The sequence below is a fragment of the Musca autumnalis genome, unplaced genomic scaffold (assembly GCF_047663935.1).
Source record: "Musca autumnalis isolate F117 unplaced genomic scaffold, ASM4766393v1 scaffold_5, whole genome shotgun sequence".
NCBI lineage: Eukaryota > Metazoa > Arthropoda > Insecta > Diptera > Muscidae > Musca > Musca autumnalis.
In genome coordinates this window covers 94,259,554-94,280,851 of record NW_027412088.1, presented here as the reverse complement: position 1 = coordinate 94,280,851, position 21,298 = coordinate 94,259,554, and the positions used below count along the sequence as shown (strand labels likewise).

Genomic DNA, 21,298 nt, shown 5'->3' with positions numbered 1-21,298 from the left:
AAACTTTTCAATTATTCAACATAAGTCCACTCTGAGACCATTCCAGACACAACAATAAATGTGTAATAAAAATTACCTACGAGAGTTCTGAATGCGTTATATTTACATTTTGATTCAAATGTCTTCTATTATATATGATTTTCAAAATGTATTTATGTTTTTCCTGAAAAAAATTTTTGGAACGACCCTATTATTCAATATATATCTTTGACAATTACTGCTATGCCTAAATACAACCGTATTCCCAGGGCGTGTGTGGTGAAAAAAGTAGAACACATGTATTCTTATGAGCACTACCGAAATACGTCGAGCGTATACTTTTTGTAAGTTAAACATTTTCAACTTTGACAGAACGTACGATATGTTATTGTATGTGTTTTGTATTTTGAAAACAAAAGCACAACAAAACATGAAATACAATTTATTGCAAAGGAAAAAATGTTTGTTTTACGAATGAAAACGTTTAATAAAGTTTCAGTCGCGATTTTTGTGTTTTAAATGGGATTTCGGATTCAACGTATTTGGGTAATACGGACGCTCAGAGAGCGTTGTTTTGGTAGGTAGGTGAATATTTTTTGTACGTCACGACTTAAATTAGGTATAGCTGTTAATTTTCAATAACAACAATGTTTTTTTTTTTTGTAAATTTGTTAGTTGTTGTAATTCATGCGTATACTTATATGAATTTGCTTTGACACCATGTTTTTACGTCTTTAATTGTAACAAAAACGCCTTTCAAAGACCATTTATCATTTTGAGACAATGTGGCATCTCCGTTATGACTGCACGGTGAAATGATAGCGAAAACATAACACGGCGGCGCAGTTTATGCATATATGTACTTTGTACTGTACTGTGACCAACGCCGTCGCTTACTGTGTTTTTAGTATAGCTCGGTTCTCTGCCACATTCACATTCTAAAAAAATAATGGAAAATGGGAATATAATTCAAAATAAAAAATTATTAAGAAATATATTACAAATAAATAACTAAATGAAAAAATTAATGGATTAAGAAAATGTGGAGTTTATAAAAACACAACAAAACCAATTGGAAAGAGAGCAACGAAGAAAACCCTTGAATTGTAAAGTTTATACTACAAAAAATATAAAGAAACAGAATGCTGCAAACAACTAAAGGAAAATAAAAATATCACAAAAAATATAGCAATAAATAATGGTCTAGTAATCGGTGTGTTGAAACAAATAAAGTGAGTGTGATTTTAGAGTGTTGAAATTGTGTTTTTTGCAGCAAATCCTTTTGTTTTAAAGTTGGAAAGAAGTGGAGGCAAAAAATGGGTGTTGCTGCGACGCAGCAACAACAACAAAATAGAAACAAAATTTTTACAACAAAACACAGGCAAAGGCAGGCACAGCAAAGTAGTATAGCAATGCCAAAGTGGTTTGTTATGTAGTGTATCGTATCACTCATCTCCAAATAATAAAGAATAAGGAATTAAATAATTGATTGTTCAAATAAAAAGGGATTGGGAAAAAATACAGCGTTATTATGTGAAATAACAAAATATCTTTTAGATTATGAAAAACGTAAAAATAAATTCAAAACTAAAACAAAATGCCAAGTAATCCATTGCAAACCACAACAAAAAACCCTGCAAATACATACTTGAGTTTGAGTAATAACTCGGTTCATTATTGTTTGTCGTCATTGTGTATTTATTGAATTATAAAAGTGTCATTGATTTTAAAAGTGCCTGCCAATCAGTTACACTCGACTGGCATAGTTTTGTTTTGTGCATCATTTCATTAAAAAAATAATTCTCGCAAATAAAACGTCATTACTATCCTTGCTCATGAGGTACTTGAAAATTACAGCCTCATAATTAGTGGAGAGTGAGAGAATAAAAATAAAATAGAGATCGATTTTATCATAAATTACGTCTTTTCCTTTGCCAACAGAACACAAACAATTTGCATTAAATGTCAGTGTCCTTTTTCAATGCAAATCACCCAAAAACCAACAATTCAAAATTAACATTTTCAGCTGAGTGTTGTTATGAATTGAATATTTAATGATTTATGTTATTTTTTCCTTCTTCCCTTTCTTGTTGTTATTAAAATTATACGTCGGTTTTTTGTCACCCAACTAGTTTGTGTACGTACCCCCGTTTAACAACACCACACCGTGTGTTAACCAGCTGTTTTAAATTTTACGCGCTATAATTTGCCCGTTTAACTTTACAACGACAACAACAACAACAACGGGACGGGGCCAATAATAGCCAAGAGCAGCAACTCGGCGGCCCTACAATTGTTTTTACATTGATATTGGACACCCTACGGAGTACAACCACTGGCAGAGTGTGCCCCTTGGCACATTCTACTGCATATTGTGAAAAATGCCGCCTGCACTTATGAATATAGCCGAATTTGTTGAGGAAACTCGAGATGATTACAATTCACCAACAACATCAACATTTGCATCCCGCATGATGCCGGCATGTCGCCAAACAATAGCGGTATTGGAAGAGGTAAGTTTCTGTTTTTTTTTGTTTTAAATATTTAATGGAAGGTCTTTTACATTACTTTTTTTTTATTTAAGGTCGAGTTCTTTACATATATTTAGATATAAGTCGGTCATCATTTAGTTGACAGATGCTTCTATATATTACGTCAAATGAAGTCGAGATGGACTTGTAAAAATAATAATGAGAGAATATGATTGTAAATGCATTGGACGTCAACAAATTGTTCCACCCCCCATTTTAATAATAGGTATATCTATGATTGGGAGATTTGTTGCCGTTTTGGTAACCTTTTGGCTTTATATAAAAACTCGTTCTTGAAGAAATAATCGAAGAAAATGTAGAACCTAAAGAATAGGTATATATTTATTAATTGTGTCCCGAGAATCGTGCTGGTAGTGTTTGGAGTTGTTATATCGTCGACCTCCACATTCAGTGGTATTAATAAATAAAACAAGTAAAAAAATATCAGTCGGGTTTGCCGACAGAGATACTCCCTCAGCCTGTGTATATTGAAACAATTTTTTACCAAAAACGTATGTTTTTTAAATGTTGAGCGTTAGAACCGACAAAAATGTTGATTAAGATTAAAGATCAAACGTTTTGCGGAGGAGATACTAAAAAGAATGGATCTCCAGCAACTACATATGGTACCATAGGGGGTTTTTACACCCTTCGGGCTGTTTTCTCAAGAAGTATGGACTTGCCCCTGAAAAAACATTTACCATCGTAATTGAGGCAGCGAATGCAAGTTGCTTCAACAAAAATCAAAGTGATTCCATATCAGGTCTTAAAGTGAACTTATCCCAAATTTTGTGTTGGAGGTACCGGATGGAGTCGACAAATATAGTCCGGAAGGAGTGGACCGATATAGCCCATCTTCGAACTTAAACTAAGTTTGGGCAAAATATTACGAAAGCCAAAATTTGAACCGAATCGGATCATCCGTTCGAGTGTTATCGTGCGCTCCAGCCAGCTAGACAGACAGACGGACATTGCTCAATCGACTCCAAATTGTCTGAAACACATTTCGTTCAAACATACTTGGGGTCTAAAACCATTATTTCGATGAGGTACATTTTGCCCGTATGAAAGTGTATATACCCGCGTTAGCATAAATGCTGAGGGTATAATTATTGGACCAACATGCCTTTTTCCAGACTTCGAATTACCGTAGATATTAAAATTAAAAAATATTAAAATCCACGGTAATGATTTTTCATCCGGGTGATTCACTTTTTAGGGTGACACTTAGAACGTCAATTGTAAATAGCGTGGTACCACCTCCGCAGTTAAAAGTCGTGTGCGATGTAATACTTTTCACTTCCACTGTCACCCTCAGGATGCTTGTCAAATTTTCGGTTGAAATAAGGTAGGTTAGGATGCACAGACATCTAATTTAATAGTATACTCTGCTTCTTTCGGAGACCTTTGGTATATCGCCTTCATCCTGCATCTAATCGAACTATTAGTCGGTGTCTTCTTGTGTGCAACAAGCGGCACCGACAAAATATATTTTCAAGACTACTTGTTTTCAAACCCACGGCAGCGGTTTCTAACGTACCGGATTGACCCGAACCCATTGTGTTTCGGCCAGTGGCTGCCAACCCAGTATTAAACCTATGTTTCTACGTAGGGTTCATGCTGCTACAACAACAACAAATATATTTTCTACCATCTCTATCTCTTTTGCATCTTCACATAATCTACAGTAATATTGTTATTGTTAGAAAAGGAACTGCGTATTGTGCGGGCCTTTGCCGCATACTGGGCAGATGCTTTGCACGGTGTCATCGATCCTTGCCCTATAGGAATTTAGACGGCTGCATCATAACCAGCTTGGTTGAGCCAAAACTACTTTGGTTTGTCGTGGCAGCTGACGCTCCTCAGCTGCGATAAATGGGGGATGTTCTCCGAGGATTGCAGTCACATAATAGTTGTTTATGGCATCTGCGACTGCATCTTTGTGAATGCTATTTAAACCTGCTTGATAGGCTTGTTGAACTAGGGGATCTCTCTCATTCTATATCATAAAGATCCCTCCTCCGTCCTATCCACTATATGGGGATTAAGATGGTCCACTGAAGACATAAGGAGCCACAATGTTGCAGTTCTCAAGGTGGAATTCTGACAGGTTTAGTTATTTTTCCATTGCGTTGCACTTATATTCGCGGACCATACTGTGGCATGGTAGTCCTTCTATTCCCTTCAATCTTGAACTCCCAGGATACCCGACAAATTTTTGGTTAAAATTACTAGCGCACTTCTTTAGACCAGTCAGCGTGATGTGGCCAACGTGACTGAAGTTCAGTTATTAATGTCGTCAGATTAAAGCTGTCATGTCCGCAATGTGAAATCCGCCACGATTCTAGCTCTCGGTGTATAAAAGTCGACCTCGCAGCCTGATCCATAAAATTCAGAGGTATTAGATCCCGGATTACGGTCAAAGAGGCCTGAGGAGTGCTTTTGATTGCTCCTGTAATCAGAATTGACGCAGCCCTTTGAACACTTGATAGTTTAGACAGTAATACCTTATTCCAAAGTGCTTGCTAGCAGAGAAGTCTACCGTATGTTATGATGGGCAGGATCATGGTTACATACATCCAGTGTGTGATTTGTGGTTTGAGTCCTCAACTTTCCCGAATTACCGGGAATTCACGATATTTTTTGGAAGGAATTTCCTGGGAAATTGTTTTGAAATTCCCGATTAATGGTGGAAATATAGTGGAAAACTTTATTTTTTCTAAATAGTCTGGCTTAATCCCATAGTTGTTGTTTTAATATTTTAGTTTATTAGTTTTAGTTTTATTAGTTTTAAAATATTGTGAATCATAAGTGAAATTCTCTGACACCACAGATATGTATTTTATGACTCTGACAGAAAAAAATCCTTACGGCCAGTCTTATCAACACTTGTCAGATCTGAGCTGCGCTATTTAGTTTAAAATGATGTTAAAATTACCTACGGGTAAAAAAGCAAGCTTTATTTCATACAAAGGCAAATTTATTGAAGTTTTGGAACGTGTTGGGTTTATGCGCGACTTCTACTATATAAAGGATCAGGACAACAACTCCTATCAATGGTAAAAATTCCAAACAAATCATAGGGCAGCGCATAGACCCTGCTTAACCCATTTCGTACTTGGTGTTCGATTTTTCGAACAGTAAAATCACTTTTTTTCAAAAAAAAAAAAATATTTATGGATGAAAAAGGTTTAATTTTAAACATGTTTTGGTATATGTATAAAGTCTAATCTGTCAGCAAATAAAAAAAATTGTTCCCTTGAAAACCCCGCCTCCCCCACGATGTTAAGGGTAGATTTTTGAAACCTATATTTTTGGATCTTTTTTAAATTAATTTTAAAAAATTATAAAAAATGAAATTAAATAATCATGGGGAATTATTGCCAATGTTTCACAAAATATAGAGAACATGATGCGCAAGCTCGACTTTACAGATGTGCAAAGTTGACTTTCGAAATTTCGAACGCTGGTACTTAACCTACATATCGATGGGTATATCAAAACGTGGAAATGTACTGACAAATTGCGGGGAAAAGTTATTTATTATAGCACCTTATAAGACTAAATACTAAATTTCAGCCATTTCTAAAGGATAGTGCGGCTAAAATCCTGAAATTCCCTAAAATCGTTAGGTACAATTCAACGGAGGTTATATAAAACGTGGACCTATGCTAACAAATTTCTGCAGGAAAATTAAGTAGCCTCAAAAAAGACTAAATATATATTAATTTACAATCATTTCTGGAGGATAATGCAGCTAAATCCTTGAAATCTCCGAAAATCGGGCGGTACCGTTCTATAGGGGGCAATCCAAAAAGGGGACCAGTGCTGCCACATTTCAGGGAAAAGTTTTGTAGGTCCAAAGAAGTCTCAATACCAATCTTCAACAATTTTTTCATACAAAAATGGTGAAATAAATCAATAAAACGGCAAATAAATCAATTCTATTTTACTTCTATACATATAGCTTAAGCGCCAGTGTTCGAAATTTCGAACACCACTTTCCGGGAAAACGAAAAGTCGGAAAAAATTGTTTGAGTTGATTTTTGACATCAGTGGGTCCTAATTACACTAAAAAAGTGTTTTGTTTTTAAAAAAATAAATAAACAATTTTTCTCGGTACGATATGGGTTAAGCCCAAGATTTTCATAAAAATTGGAATACGTTAATCCCCGGGAAAAAACGGCGATTTGATATTTTCACCTAGGAACAGGTGCAAAGGTAAGCTTATCCCAATAGCGGGCTTCGGACAGCTATTTAAGACTTTCACGGCTACGCGAGTTGTTTGGAACTTTGAAGACCTATATCCCGGGAAGTATGGACTTCCCATAATAAAATATGTGTATATTGTTGTATTCAGGACACTGAGGACTGTCTGCGAAAACAATTTGGGAAATCTGTCAATTTATCAAAAAAAAAAAAAAAAAAGTTGGCCTTAAGAAGAGTATTGGCACGGCCCTGCGTTTTCTTTATAATTTTTAACACAAACAGGATCTTATGCCAAAGTTTTTGTCACTTTTACATTCTATTTTAAGGGAATTAATTGTTTTTAAAGAAACAATTGCAATATCGTCCACTTTTACATCCTTAATATCATTAAAAGGTTTTAGCAATGATTTTTTGATGTTTGTTTTGAATTATGGTTGTACCTTAGACGACTTATAGTAAATGTTCACCAAATAATCTATCATGTTAATAATTCATGTCTGAAGGAATTTTTCAGATCGTATTTATAATTATTTTCTGATAAAAACGCAAGTCAATCCTTTCTAGTCTTGTATGCCTTACAAAATGACATAAAAGGAATCAGCTGTTTTAATAGATACAATTCACAGCTGATAAACATCATCTGTCTACATTGGTTTTTGTACATATACCTAGTGGCCACATAAAATTTACTACTGATTTAAAATACGAGTACACCTGTTTTATTTTTATTTTTATTACAACAACAAACACCACGTACCCTTTTGCCCGTCGAAAAAGGGTTTTTAGTCCTCTCTTGCTCTGTAACATCACTCATAAATCGAACAGGTGATTTCATAAACAATGACGTGAGTGAGAGCAAGAGTAATTAAGGCTTACACACACACACACACTGAGTCGAGGCTTTGTTAAAACACCATTTGACAACCATAACAATGAATGAATGCATTGACTTTTTTCTGCCTTAGGTCAATTAATAAATTGACTTTTGGCAATTTGTTGAACAATTTTTTTTTGAATAGTATATTTGTATTTGTTATTAATTTTTGCAATTGAATATATAACAATTATTCACAGTAGGAAAAAATAGATTTTTTCTCAACAAATGTGTTGACATCAAGGTTATTTGTGTATTTACTTATTTTAGAGGTGTGTGCACAGCTTCATAATCACAACAGTTATTGGGGAAACCACTACAAATAAAATACAAATGAACAATAAAAATAATAACGAAAGTAGGTATCTACTCGTATGTACATACATATGTAGACACTTGTTTATTTGATAACAATAGAACTCTTAAGCTATTAGGTATAATAGGGTTAGTCGAGATTCTTTTATTTTGTCAAATGATTTTAAAATATGAACAATATTGTCGGGGTTGTTCTGAACGAAAATTCCCCGTGATATTTTTCACTTCCTTAAGTTGAAATGGCGGAAAGACAAAAACTCACGGCGAATTTTCGTTCAGAATCACCCCCAAATGACATCGAGTAGTACTGTCCTGCTGCCGGAAGCACTCATGCTTCTGAACCTTAGGTTTAAGGATGCGCAGCCATCTAATCGTATATGTGACTGCTTCACTCGGAGATCGTTAGTTCATTGTGTTCAAAGTATTGCCGTGTTGTTTTTGATATGTTTGTATGTTCCTTTTTCCGCTTAATCCGGCTCGGGGTTGGTGGGGGAGGTCCGCGCGGACGACATGAACATTCTGTCGAATGTAACCCCTAGAATTTTGCTACCATCGATTATGACATTTAATACTGTTCTCACCTCTGCCGTCCATGCGGTGAACAGAGTGGCATCAGGGAAACTACCTAATGCCAAGACCGTACAATCAATGCCGTCTGGAGGGGGCGGAATACAGGAGAGGTAGATGTTAAGCAGTTCCGGAGATATTACCTCACCTTGGGGAACTCCCTCTTTCACTCTACGAAGCTTGAACTTCTTGTTCTTGGATTGCACATACGACTTGCGTTCACACATAGAATTATTTATACAACTTTTCAAACTTGACCGGAGGGTTGTCTGCTCGATGTTCTCAAACATAGTGGAGTGCTTGACAGTATCAAAGGCTTTTAATAAGTCAAGCGCCACATTAGAGCTGGCAAACTATCGATATCGGCCCCATTCGATTTTTTTCGATAATTTCGTTTCAAAATATCGATAAAATCGATACTATCGTAGATTTCCTACTCCTATTTATTTAGAATTCAAAATGGCCGACAAATGTGTTTTGTTTACACTTCACATGTCAGTGAAATACGAGGCGAAATAGAAAAGTTTGCGGCCTAAGTAACACGCAGTGTCGCCAGTCGTCATTTGATATTTTTTGGCAAAAACGAAGTTCTTGAGGGTCGTCCAAAAACGGTCATTGTGCCAGAATAAATTAGGCCGAGCTTGAACGAATAATGCAAGATCGCCATGTTATGAACCGTGACATAAAGGCATCCTTGGTCATTTATTACACCAACTAACATTTGATATTGCGCAAAAAATGGGATTTTCTCGTCGGATCCCGCATTTATCGGTGCAAGAAATTTCGAAAAACTACGATCGCGGTGATTTAAAAGATGTTTATAAGAAAATGCAGAAAATAATTTCGACACGATCCGGGAGGAGCTCTTAAAATTCACTTGTTCCAAATTTTCTGTGGGAGCTACCGGAAGGAGTAAGCCGTGATAATCCATATTCGAAGCCGATCTATATCTGGAAGGAATAATACGACGTGCAAAGTTTGGAAGAAATCTATTGATCTCTTCGATAGTTATCGTTCACATCATTTTACACTAAAATTTTGAACTTTTGTGGGGTAGTTACTAGACGAATTGGACCGATATGGCTCATATTACTAAATGCAAAATTTGTTTCGAATCGCTTGTGCAAAGTATGGACCAAACCGGTTATTCCCTACAAGAGTTATCGTGCGCACAAGTTTTGCGACAATTTTTGAACATTTGTGGGGGAGGTACCTGAAGGAGTGGACCTATATGGCCCATCTTCGAACTCAAATCGAATCTGGACAAAATATTTCGATACCCAAAATTTGAACCGAATCGATTGATCCGTTCGAGAGTTATCGTGCGCACCAGCCAGCCAGACAGACAGACGGACGGACATTGCTAGATCTACTCAAAATTGTCTAAATCGAATTTCGTCAAAAAATACTTGAGGTCTAAAACCTTTATTTCGATGAGGCACATTTTAGGTCGTATCAAGCCCTAAACACATCCAACGTTTGAGTAAAGTTTTGTGTCATTTCTGGTAGAAGAGTAAGGACAAATTTGTCTTCTATTCATGTACCAGAAATGACACAAAACTTTACTCAAACGTTGGATGTGTTTACAGCTTCAAAGTGTATATGACCTCGTCAGCTTCAAGGTTGAAACACAATAAAATACGCCGCTTTTTTCACGCTCATTTTCATGTAAAGGATTAAAGGCCAAGTACTACCTAATTCAAACGCTATCGAATTCATTTGAAATAGGTAGTACTTGGCCTTTAAACTTTTACATGAAACTGAGCGTGAAAAAGCGGAGTATTTTATTGTGTTTCTACTTAAAGGCTGAGGGTATAAACATTTGTGGCTATTGCTTCTATGGCTTTTCTTTAGTGATGTCAAAATGGCCGATAATATCGATATAAAAAACTATTCGTCGATATTGGCGTAAAAAATTAAGTATCGATAATATCGATATTTCCATCGATTTGCCAGCTCTACGCCACATGCACTATTCTATCACTCGTGATGGGTCCACGACAAATATGTGTGGAGATGGCGTGAAGCGCTGTGATGGTCGACAACTGGATAGCTAGTTCTGATGCTGCGGAGAAGTAAATCGTCAAGAGTATTTGCAACGGACGACAAAAGCAAAATTGGTCTGTATGATTAATCTTTGCAGGCATCCATGTCTGGCTTCAGTAGCGGGACCACCCTGCCCATTTTCCAGACTTCGGGGAAGATGAGGGTGGCTAGCGTCAGTTTGAGGACTTTGGTGAGATACTCCACTCCCGGCACATCCAGCATTGCCATGGAGATTCCATCAGGGCCCAACGCCTTGGGTGATTTAGCGTTCCTAATGGCATTCCCAACATCATCCATTGTAAACTGTGGTGCTTCGTCCTCGGCAGGAAGAGATCTGAGGCGACGTGTACTCTTCCCTTCGGTCTGTCACTCCCAGGGTACATGACAAACTGTCTATTGAAATAACTTGAGCACCACTTGGGTCAGTCAGTGTAACGTGGGCAAATGTGACTGAGGTCCTATTTTCCTTCTTTCCAAGGTTCGCGTGTGACTTTGCCGTTGCCCAAAATTCACTTAAACCGGCTTTTATATTGCAACTCTTCGGATGATTTAACAACTTGTTCCGATTATGCTCAGCGACCAACCTTTTAACTTCCAGTATCAGCTCCCTGACTCTGGGGTCACTGGTGTTGACACGACGAAGCTCGTCACGCTCACGTCTTTGCTGTGAAGTTTGGTTTCACTTCGGGTATTCGACCAGCAGGTATATGGCGTGCAGCTGCAACAGTGATGATGTCTCGGAACGTCCTTTTTGCTTCCCGAACACCTGAAGGGTTGGACAGATCTCTGAAGCGGTGATTAGTGAACTCTTTGAAGCTAGCCCAATTAGCTTTACCATAATTGGTGAAAGATGAACGGATCAAAGAAAAATGGTGGGTTGCCAGGTGACGTCATTTGTCAGACAAGGTGACACAATGATTATGTCTGGCGAACTTTGACACTTTCCTCTAATTCTGATAGGGGCGTCCTCATTAATTGAGCAAAACGTAGAGCTATCAGTATGCTCAGCCAGCGCTATACCCCTTTGGGGATTCCAAGGACGAAATGATACAATATAACTATGAGCATTAAAGTCCCCCAAGACCAGACGGTTATGACCCTCCAAAAGCGTGCAAATGTTGGGTCTATAACCTGGAGTACGCTAATATATCGGCGGGTTGTATACATTCAAGAACTCTACCTCGTCAGTTCCACCCAATGACTGCTACCCCCATACATTCCGTGTACGGGTATTGAAGAGACTGGTACAATAGGAAGGCTAATACCCAACTTCAACTACTCGGGGCGATCCTTCCTCAGTACGTTGTAACCATCACAACGCTATATGCTGCAGTTGTTGTTGAGCTTGGTTTCCTGCACCGCCGCACTCATGATATGCTTCCGACTCATGGAGTCCACTATTTCCTCGTAGTCCATTGCAAATAAATTGCAAAAAGGATGCATTTTGAAACAACAACGGTTGGTGTTAAATGCTGCGTGTGCGGCTGTTGCTGCGGGGGATTCGCGTAATCTGACGAAGACTCACTGGGGGCTGTGTTCACGCAGCATGCAGCAACATAGTCCCTGTTGTAGTTCCTCGCATGGACAAGTCCAGAACAACTCACTCCCGACATCTATTGCGTCTGGCCAAAGTTTGGATTTGGGTGAAGATGTGTATGTGAAAAACCGAGCACAAATAGTATATTGGTCCTGGTGTTTTTCTCCGTCCCGTCACGGACCAAAAGCATTTCGGGATATGCTGCACCCAACACAGAAAATCGCTGACCGGAACACGATTGTTGTTTGGTTCCTGGTCAATCCGGTATTAAATAACCTCCGCCGTGGGATTGTCTCACTTTGTTATCATTGTTTATCGGTGTTGTTGTTATTTTGTCAGTTGAATCATTTGAAATAGGTTCCGCCGTAATTAATTTGTCATGCTATTTTTGTGAAACTTATCGTCTCTCAAGGAATGCCAAAGAGAGGGAGTAAGAAATAGAGAGATTGTGAGTTGTCTTATGATATGACAGAGAGCGCAAAATAACCTAATGGAAGGTGGCAAATATTATTGGCAAACTACCAAAAAATAAGTCATTTTTGCTGTATTATAGCTTCTCGCTGCTTCATTCCCCAATTGGGTAAGCGTTTCAAATACAAGCAAATGATTTAAATTCATTAAGTGTATTGCATATATTCCTCCATTTAGCAAAATATTTGTCGTCAGATATGCATGCGTCTGTCTGTCTGCTGCTGCTGATGTTGCTGTTGCTGGCCATCTCAGCTGTTCACTTAGCTGACTTGTCTGCTTGCTTGTCTTTTAATATTTAACTGGCACAAATTTTTGTGTGCATTTCATCTCGCTACAAAAAAGAAAATATGAAAAAAGTTAAACAAGACATAATAACACCCGCCAACACAAACATCATGAAGAAGAAGCCAAGCAATATCCATCTTGGGCAAGATAGACAGACAAACATCAGCCATCGCCAGTCGCCGCTGCAATCAAGACGAAACCAAAAACAAAAGCAATCACCCCATCACATTTTACAACGTCTTCTTAGAGGTGTGCTAAACTTTTTTTCAACCGCTCCCGCCGCCTCCGTTTTGTGAAAGATTGCTTGCTACTGAATGAATGACGACGACGATTGATGTACAACAGCCAAACAGCAGCCCAATCATCTCCAAGGTATTCTTTGAGGTTAAATCTCAACAGATAGTACAGCAAATTGATTTCATTTAATTAGCTTAATGTGTTGAATACATTACGAATGGTTGGATGAATGAATGAATGCATCATCATCATCACCATCATCCGCATCATCTGGGCAGCAGCGCAGTATTCACTGCATCGGATGATCTGATTTTTATTAATGTTTTCATTTTGGTTTCATTCTTTTAGAAGCCATTGAAAGAAAAATGAAATGAACTTAAGGTGGGTAATTATTATTCTTAGGACATTGCAATATAAATATAAAAGAGGGTGGGCCTAACAGTTGCATCAATGGAACATAAATCGATCGACTTAAAGCCACCCTTTATATGAATATTTCCTGGAACCCACCGAGGTTTAAAGATATTTCGTACATCATTGACTTGATAGCCTTTAGGACCGTCTGAGTATCAACATATATAGTCACGGGTCCTGTGAGACTGGTTTCAAGTCCTCTAACCAACTCTGCTTCTTCTCTCTCGGAGCCTAAAAACCGTCCTCATACTTTGAAACTGGATTAGCATCTCCAGAGGTTGAAAATGCAGCATCACATACAAAGCAGCCTGAAAAGTGTTTTTCATTACTTCGGTGATCTGAATGGTGATCAGATGGTTCGGACAGAAGAGCCTTAATCTCAAGTGCCTATCAACATAGGTGACTTGTCAAAAGCATTTGACTTGTCAAAAGCATTTGACATTGTCGAGCGCTTTACGCTGTTTGAGGACATAGGTACAGGTTGAATAGTTCTGGAGATATCATCCCCCTTTGGAGAACTCCCTGTTTTATCCTACGGAGCTTGGACTTATCGCTCCTGAATACCTCGTATGATTGGCGTCCACACATATAATTGATTATGCAACGTTTCAAACTTGACCGAAGTATCAAAGGCTTTTGATAAGTCAAGAGCCACCATCACTGTTCTATTACACGGCATGGAGATGGTATACAGCCCTGTTGTAGTGCTGTGATGCTTACAGAACACATGTTGATGATCAGCAACTGGATAGCTATTTCTAACGCTGGGAAGGACTTAAGCCCCAAGGCTCTTTGCTACGGTCGACAAAAGCGAAATCGGTCTGTACCATTCACCTTTGCTGGCATCCTTGCCTGGATTTAGTAGTGCGACCAGTTTGTCCATTTTCCAGATTTCGGAAACGAAGTGGGCTGAGAACTTTAATGAGATACTCAACTCCCGGCACATCGAGTTGTTTCAGCATTATCATGGAGATTCCATCAGGGCCCAACGCTTTAGATGATGACCTCGCCAACATCATCTATTGTAAATTGTGGTGGTTCATCCTCGGCAGGAAGAGATCTAATACGGCGTAGCACTATTCTCTTCACCCTGTCACTCCCGGAATGCTTGTCGATTGAAATAACTTGCGCACCTCTTCGGATCAGTCAGCTTAGGGCCGCCAAACGTGACTGAGGTCCTATCTTTCTTCTTTCCAGTGTTCAAAAATGACTTATCCCTTTCCCGCAATTCATTTATTCCGGCTGCAATGTTGCAACTCTGCAGATGATTTAACAGCTGGTTCGTTTATGCTCACCGACCAAAATGTTAACTTCCAGTGTCATCTCCCTGCCTCGGGTCTATACGGTTGGCACGACGATGCTCATTACGCTAATTTGCGACCAGCAGGTATATGGCGAGCGGCTGCAGCAGAGTTGTACAGATTTCTGAAGCGGAGATTAGTTAACTCTCTAAAACTAGGCCAATTAGCTTTCTCATGATTCTTGAATGTCGGGCGTTCAGATGGAGACAATTATGGGGAGATGATCTGATCATTTGTGACCAGGAGACACGATGGTTATAACTGGCAAACTGTGATACTCTCGCTAATACTGGTAGGTGCGGTCTCATTGACCGTGCAATACGTAGAGCTATTAGTTTACCCAGCCAGCACTATACCCCTCTGGTCGTTTTCAAAGACCGAATGCCACAACTCGTGTTGAGCATTTAAGTCACCCAAGAACAGACGGTTATGCCCTTACCAAAGCGGGCTAATGTTGGGCTTATAACGCGGAATACAACCATTTATCGGCGAGATGTATACGTTAAGCAACTCTACCTTGACAGTTCCACAACTGACTGCTACCACCATACACACCATGTTCGGGTCTTTATAGCCAGGATCAAACGAGATAAGTCATACCATGTACGGGTCTTTAGGGCCAGGATCAAACGAGATAAGTCAGAGATATGGTGCAACAGGAAAGCTACTCGCCCCATCTCCACTATTGGTGCGATACTCCTCAGTACGTTGTAACCATCACAACACTGTAAGCTGCAGTTGGTGTTGAGTTGATTTATGAAATCCAATAAATTGGTAAAAGATGTATTTTCATGGATTGGAACAGCAATGGATGGTGTTAAGTTCTGCGTGTGCGTCTGCTGTTGTTAAGACTGCAGGGGAGTCTTGTATTCAGATGACGACTCACGGGGGGGCTGTATTCACGCAGCATGCAGCAACATAGTCCCTGTCGTAGTCCTTCGCATGGGCGAGTTCAGAACAGCCCCTGAGAGAGAGATGGTGGATGCGAATGTGACAAACTTAGCACATTTAAATTGGTCGTGGGGTTTCTTCCATCCCGGCATGGAGCTAAAGAATCCGGAAAAGACATTCCGGGATATGCTGCTCCCAACAAAGAAAAACGATACTAATACAAACATTTGTACGATGAGGTGGCAGCCACTGACCGGAACACGGGCGTTGAGTGGTTTCGGGTTCATCCGGTATCGAAAAAGTCGCCATCGGATGCCTTGCATGTTTTGTCCTGCGTCACTTGATTATTTCAGCCATGTAAAATGTCTCTACAATTGGCGTCATACTATGTACGACTCTATATTCGAGGATAACAATAAAAAGGGAATCCCCTATTATTGAGATAAACATTGAATGAATACGGAAATTATTTTCGGGGAATTCATGAAAAATTTTTTATTGAATTAAACAAAAAATAATATATAAAATATTACAAGTATATCTCAATATACATAGTTACTACAACTACAGTTCTTTCAAAATATGATTTCTGCGAAAATTTTCTTACTCTGCAGCTACGGATGTTATTCTGTTTAAAATTGAAAATGTTGCTTCTCCAAAAATCCAACAGCTAGACAAATTATCGCAGATTATTTTCTTATATAATTTGCAGAAAATCGACTGCAAATATGTTTGGATAATTACTCATAGATTATTTTCTAAGCACTCCAGAGACTCGCATGAACTGCCGCTAAAAAATTTAACAATTTTTCGCACATCTTTTAATATTAATGGCAATAAATTCAAAATGTAAACAATTTGTACACCTAGATACCATTTTTCACATACGCACACCGACTCTTTATCACCCATGGGTAGTGGTGGAGTGATAAATGTTTATGGCGTTTTTGTTTATCCAAAAAAAAAAAAAAAACACATGCAAACCATAAAACATTTCTTAAACAAATAAAAAAACATTTTTTGCAAAAGAATATACGATTCCCAAAAATTCGAAAGTATGTAGAATTTGTTTCAATGAGCTTCAAAAATTTGTTTCCCAACATTGTACCGTACTTGTGTGCTGGCTGTTCCACCGCCCGCATCAGAACATTTCATTTTCTTTTCTCACTTTTTTTTACTTTTAATTCTGTTCCAATTTTCTATTTTTGTGCGGCAAAAAAAAAACGATTTGGATGTGAGACTATGACTGTGGCCAGCTAATGATCATCAAAACGTCAGAAGACGACATCAGAATGTTTCTTGGATACTAAATTTCTGTGTTTTGGGTTATTTTTTTCTGAAATAATAAATCACGAATCTTTTTCTCAAAATATTTACACCATCAAATGACACACTTATTATAAAAATAGTTCCCTCTCCCCCTACTCTTACGTCGACAGATATTCTTCTTCTGACTAATATTTTAATCTCCCCATGGAAATGGAAATTTTGTAATAATTAATGTGTCACTTGTGACAGAAATAAACAGAAACGGAAATTTGGATAATATTTGCTTTTGCTGTGGTTCTAGCGAAGAATATATAAATACATAAATATGCGATTAATAAATCTTATTCTTGTTATAATCGGTGCTTAGAGGTGATAAATGTTTGATAATTTTAGGAAAATTAGATTATTGAACATTTCTTTTGCTCTTTGGAAATTACGTTTGAGATTTTTTTAAATGTGCATTCTCAGTATATAGAAGAATTTACATATAAATAATATGCCTGCCCGTGCACTCGATAATTTGTAATAATTATTACAAATGTTTCGAATTTTGACAGTTGTATAATGAAAAAGTTGCTAAAAAACGCGTTTCAGCAACCTATAGTAAAAATTATCAAGTACAAAGTCTTTTTAAAAAACTATTTTGAATATCTGAATTAATTCGCTTTCGAGTTGAGCCGTTATGACCGAAGCCCCACACATTCAACCATTATGCTACGTTTCACGGGTGGTTAGACCGATCATCAGGCATATTAGAATGTTATTTTTAGTGGGTGGACGTAGGCTTGGAAACTAGCATTTATACCACAAATCATTCGAAAATTATGTATTCGAGTTATTTATTTATTTTAATTTTAGTTATCACGGTGCCCCTTAACTAATTTTAAATGGAAGCTGCTTACATCTTGGAAGTTTTTGCAGATTATGAAACTAGAATGTTCATAGATGAGAAATATCAAGAAACGAAAAAAATCGCTGGAGGGATTTTCAAATAAATCGCGATTTAAGTTCGCATTTTTAGGGGTTCTTTAGGTTTTCACGATTTTGCTTGGAAACCGCGAGTGCTATGCAAGCATTCCGAAACAGTTGCTAACTAATGGCTTCCTTCCCGAGATCTACAGAGTTGGCGTACGGGCCCAAGTTGTACATTAAGAGTTCCGCTTTAAGCTCACTGCAGATTATCTTGAAGGATGTGATCCAACAATTAAGGCCCAAACTCATCAGTTCGGGGCTTGCTTTGTTCGCTTTTAAAATGTCAAATTATAAAGGAATGCCAGAGCCACTTAGCAATTCCGCCGCGGTTCTCCTTTATAATTTTGCTTCAAAAAGCGTAGAAAGCACGCACAGAAAAATATATGTCAGAAATATGTTTGGATCCAAACAAATTTATGTTTGGGACTGGTTGCAAACAAATATATGTTTGCAATATTTTGTAGCATATCTCAATTTTATATTACCCATATTTTTTATGCGTGGAGAGAGGATTTTTGTCGAAGAGAGTAACAACAAGGCTATCGCGGTAGCGGAATGCTGTTTTATAATAAAGAGCTGTGTGTATGGTGTAATAGAAGACGCAGAAGCGAAGACGGGAGGGTAAAAAGCTTGTTTTTGTTTTGGTGGTGTGTATGCCAAACCAGGGGTGCCAAGTTGGTGGTTTTCCCGCTACTTGTGGTGATTTTTGACGTACAAAAACCACTGTTTAAGCAGGAATGTCAACTGTTTTAAGGTAAAAATTGCTACAGACCTATGGTGCGTATGTGGCTGTAGCGATTTTTACATAGGAACAGTTGGCATCCCTGTGCCAAACGCCCGTGTTTCGTGCGTTGTTGTTGTTGCGATTTTTTTTTCACAACCAGTTATTTTTTGTTTCTGGCTTGCAAGCAAAGATTGATTGAGTTTTGGCCTTTAGTCATTGACCATTTTCTTGATGGCTTTCTGATCATCTCTGTGTAGTCTTCCAGACCCATTACTGGTGTCGATCACCTCATAACACAGATCTTCCCTGTACTTCTGTTTGGCTACCTTGGCGTACTGGAAGGTCGGATATTTCCTTGATTCCGTGATCGGGATCACCTTCTTTATGTCCGAGCTCGCTTTGTTGTCCTCTGATAAAGAATACTCGAGACAGTCTTTTCTGCGTGGGTCTTGACGAGGTTTACTCAGACATTTGAAGGTGGTTCTGTTCGTAAGGAGATCTTATTCTCTGTAAAAGCTAGAATGCCGCTTGTAATTCTAACCTGAGTTCGTCTTTAAAAACACAGTTAAAGCCCCCCATCTAAGTTATTACTAGACAGCGGAATCCTATGCATATGCATATATGGTTAGAATGGTCATAGAGAAAATCTGATTAGACAGAAACTCGTTTTATCACAAAATAAAGCGAATTAGGCCCGGAATTTTTTGCATATCGTGCATATTTTGACATATTTTTACATATTTGCATAAAATTAGCATATGCAAAACCATATGCAAAAATATATGCAAGGATTTGTGGCCTGAATATCCCACCGAAATGGCTGTAATTTGGTATTAAGTCTTCGTTGGGGGTATGAAACTTTACACCTGTAATTTGTCCTCATAGGTCGACGTCTTCATATAGCCCCCATAGAACGTTAGCTCCCGATTTCCGATATTTTGAAGGTTGCGGCATCAACATCACACTGAAATGGCTGAAATTTTGTATTAAGTCTTCGTTGGGGGTATACAACTTTCCACCTGAAATTTGTCGGTGTAAGTCCACGTCGTTATATAGCCCCCATAAAACGGTACCTCCCGATTTTCGGTATTTTGAAGGCTGTGGCCTCAATATATCACAGAGATAAGTGAAACTTGATATTTAGTCTTCGTTGGGAGTATAGAACTTTCAACGAGTCATTTGTCGGCACAGGTCCACACCCTAATATAGACCCCATAGAACGGTACTTCCCGATTTTCGGTGTTTTGAAGGTTGTGGCTTCAATATTCCACCGAAATGGCTGAAAATTGATATTTAGTCTTCGTTGGTGGTATAACACTTTCCACCTGAAATTTCTCGGTATAGGTTCAAGTTTAGAACAACAGTACCTCCGAATTTTTGGTATTTTGAAGGTTGTGTCCTCAATATCTCTCCGAAATGTATAAAATTTGGTATTAAGTCTTCCTTGTGGATATAAGACTTTCCACCTGAAATTTGTAGGTATAGGTCCACGTCTTCATATAGTCCGCATAGAACGGTACCTCCCGATTCTCGGTATTTTGAAGGTTTTGGCTTCAATACCCCACCGAAATGGCTGAAATTTGGTATTAAGTCTTCGTTACGGGTATGCAACTTTACAACTGAAATCTGTCCGCATAGGTCCACGTCTTCATATAGCCCCCATAGAACTGCACCTCCGGATTTCTGGTATTTTGAAGGTTGTGGCCTCAATATCCCTCCCTAATGGCTGACATTTGGTATTAAGTCTTCCGGGGGTAAAAAACTTTCCACCTAAAATTTATCGGTTTAGGTTCAGGCCTTCATATAGCCCCCATAGAACGATACCCCCGATTTTCGGTATTTTGAAGGTTGTGGCTGTAATTATAAATTTCTCTATTTTATTGTTTTGTCTGAAGAGAATTTTAAATAGAAAAATTTTACACACAAACACTTTTGTGCCTTTTATTGAAGTATTTGTTGCATAAGAAAATATGTAAACTGCATAAATTTTGCATATGCACATATTATTTTTTTGCATATGCAAAATTAATGCATTTTGCATATGTTTTGATTGCAATATGCCCAGTTCCAATTTGACATGAATCAGACCAAAAATAGGGGTTGCATAAAACTCCGCTGTCTAGTTATTACGGGGGGCTTTTATATAAACCTTTAATAGAACATTGCCTTACCCCTTGGCGAACAATGCCAAACCTTCTCCACTAATAAACTTGTTGTTTTAAATATTAAAACAACAAAAGGGATTAAGCCAGACTATTTTGAAAAATCAAAATTGAAAAATCTAAACCTTTAATATGTTTTGCAGAGCTCAAACCGAACAATAAATTGATTTCACAAAATTCTTATACCTTATCTTTTCATTAAAAAATAATATTTCGTCTGTTTTACTGTTATTTCCTCTAGAATGGACGAAAGCTTTTAGTTTTTGTTTTATAGAAAACGAATCCGGTTTAAAAAAAATGTGTGAACATTTGAAGAAAACGAAATTTATGCGAATAGTCACCTCTGAATAACTTAATATCGGTGGATAATAAATGCAAATCTATTGTTCCTACTGACTTCTTGCTTCATTTTTTTCCTTCTTATTCATTAATGAATGAAATGTAAATAAAAAACATATTTCTTTTTTATACAAAATAAAAAAACATGCTGTCAAAAACCCCGAAAACCCGTTTA

General features: G+C 37.9%; 1 protein-coding gene across 4 annotated transcripts in view; it reads left to right on the top strand.

The window, feature by feature from the left end:
- The window catches only part of Asap (ArfGAP domain of ASAP), a 98,065-nt gene that overhangs the window by 9,447 nt on the left and 67,320 nt on the right, over nucleotides 1-21,298 (top strand). The window contains exons 1-2 of one of the 4 annotated variants that reach the window (XM_073956404.1): nucleotides 827-1,211; nucleotides 2,112-2,492. In XM_073956404.1, the coding sequence (XP_073812505.1) occupies nucleotides 2,361-2,492 (132 nt within the window). In that variant the 5' untranslated portion in view covers nucleotides 827-1,211; nucleotides 2,112-2,360. Of the gene's footprint in view, nucleotides 1-826; nucleotides 1,212-1,241; nucleotides 1,412-2,111; nucleotides 2,493-21,298 lie in introns of those variants that run through there. The other 3 variants (XM_073956407.1, XM_073956406.1, XM_073956405.1) reach the window with 3 other exon arrangements.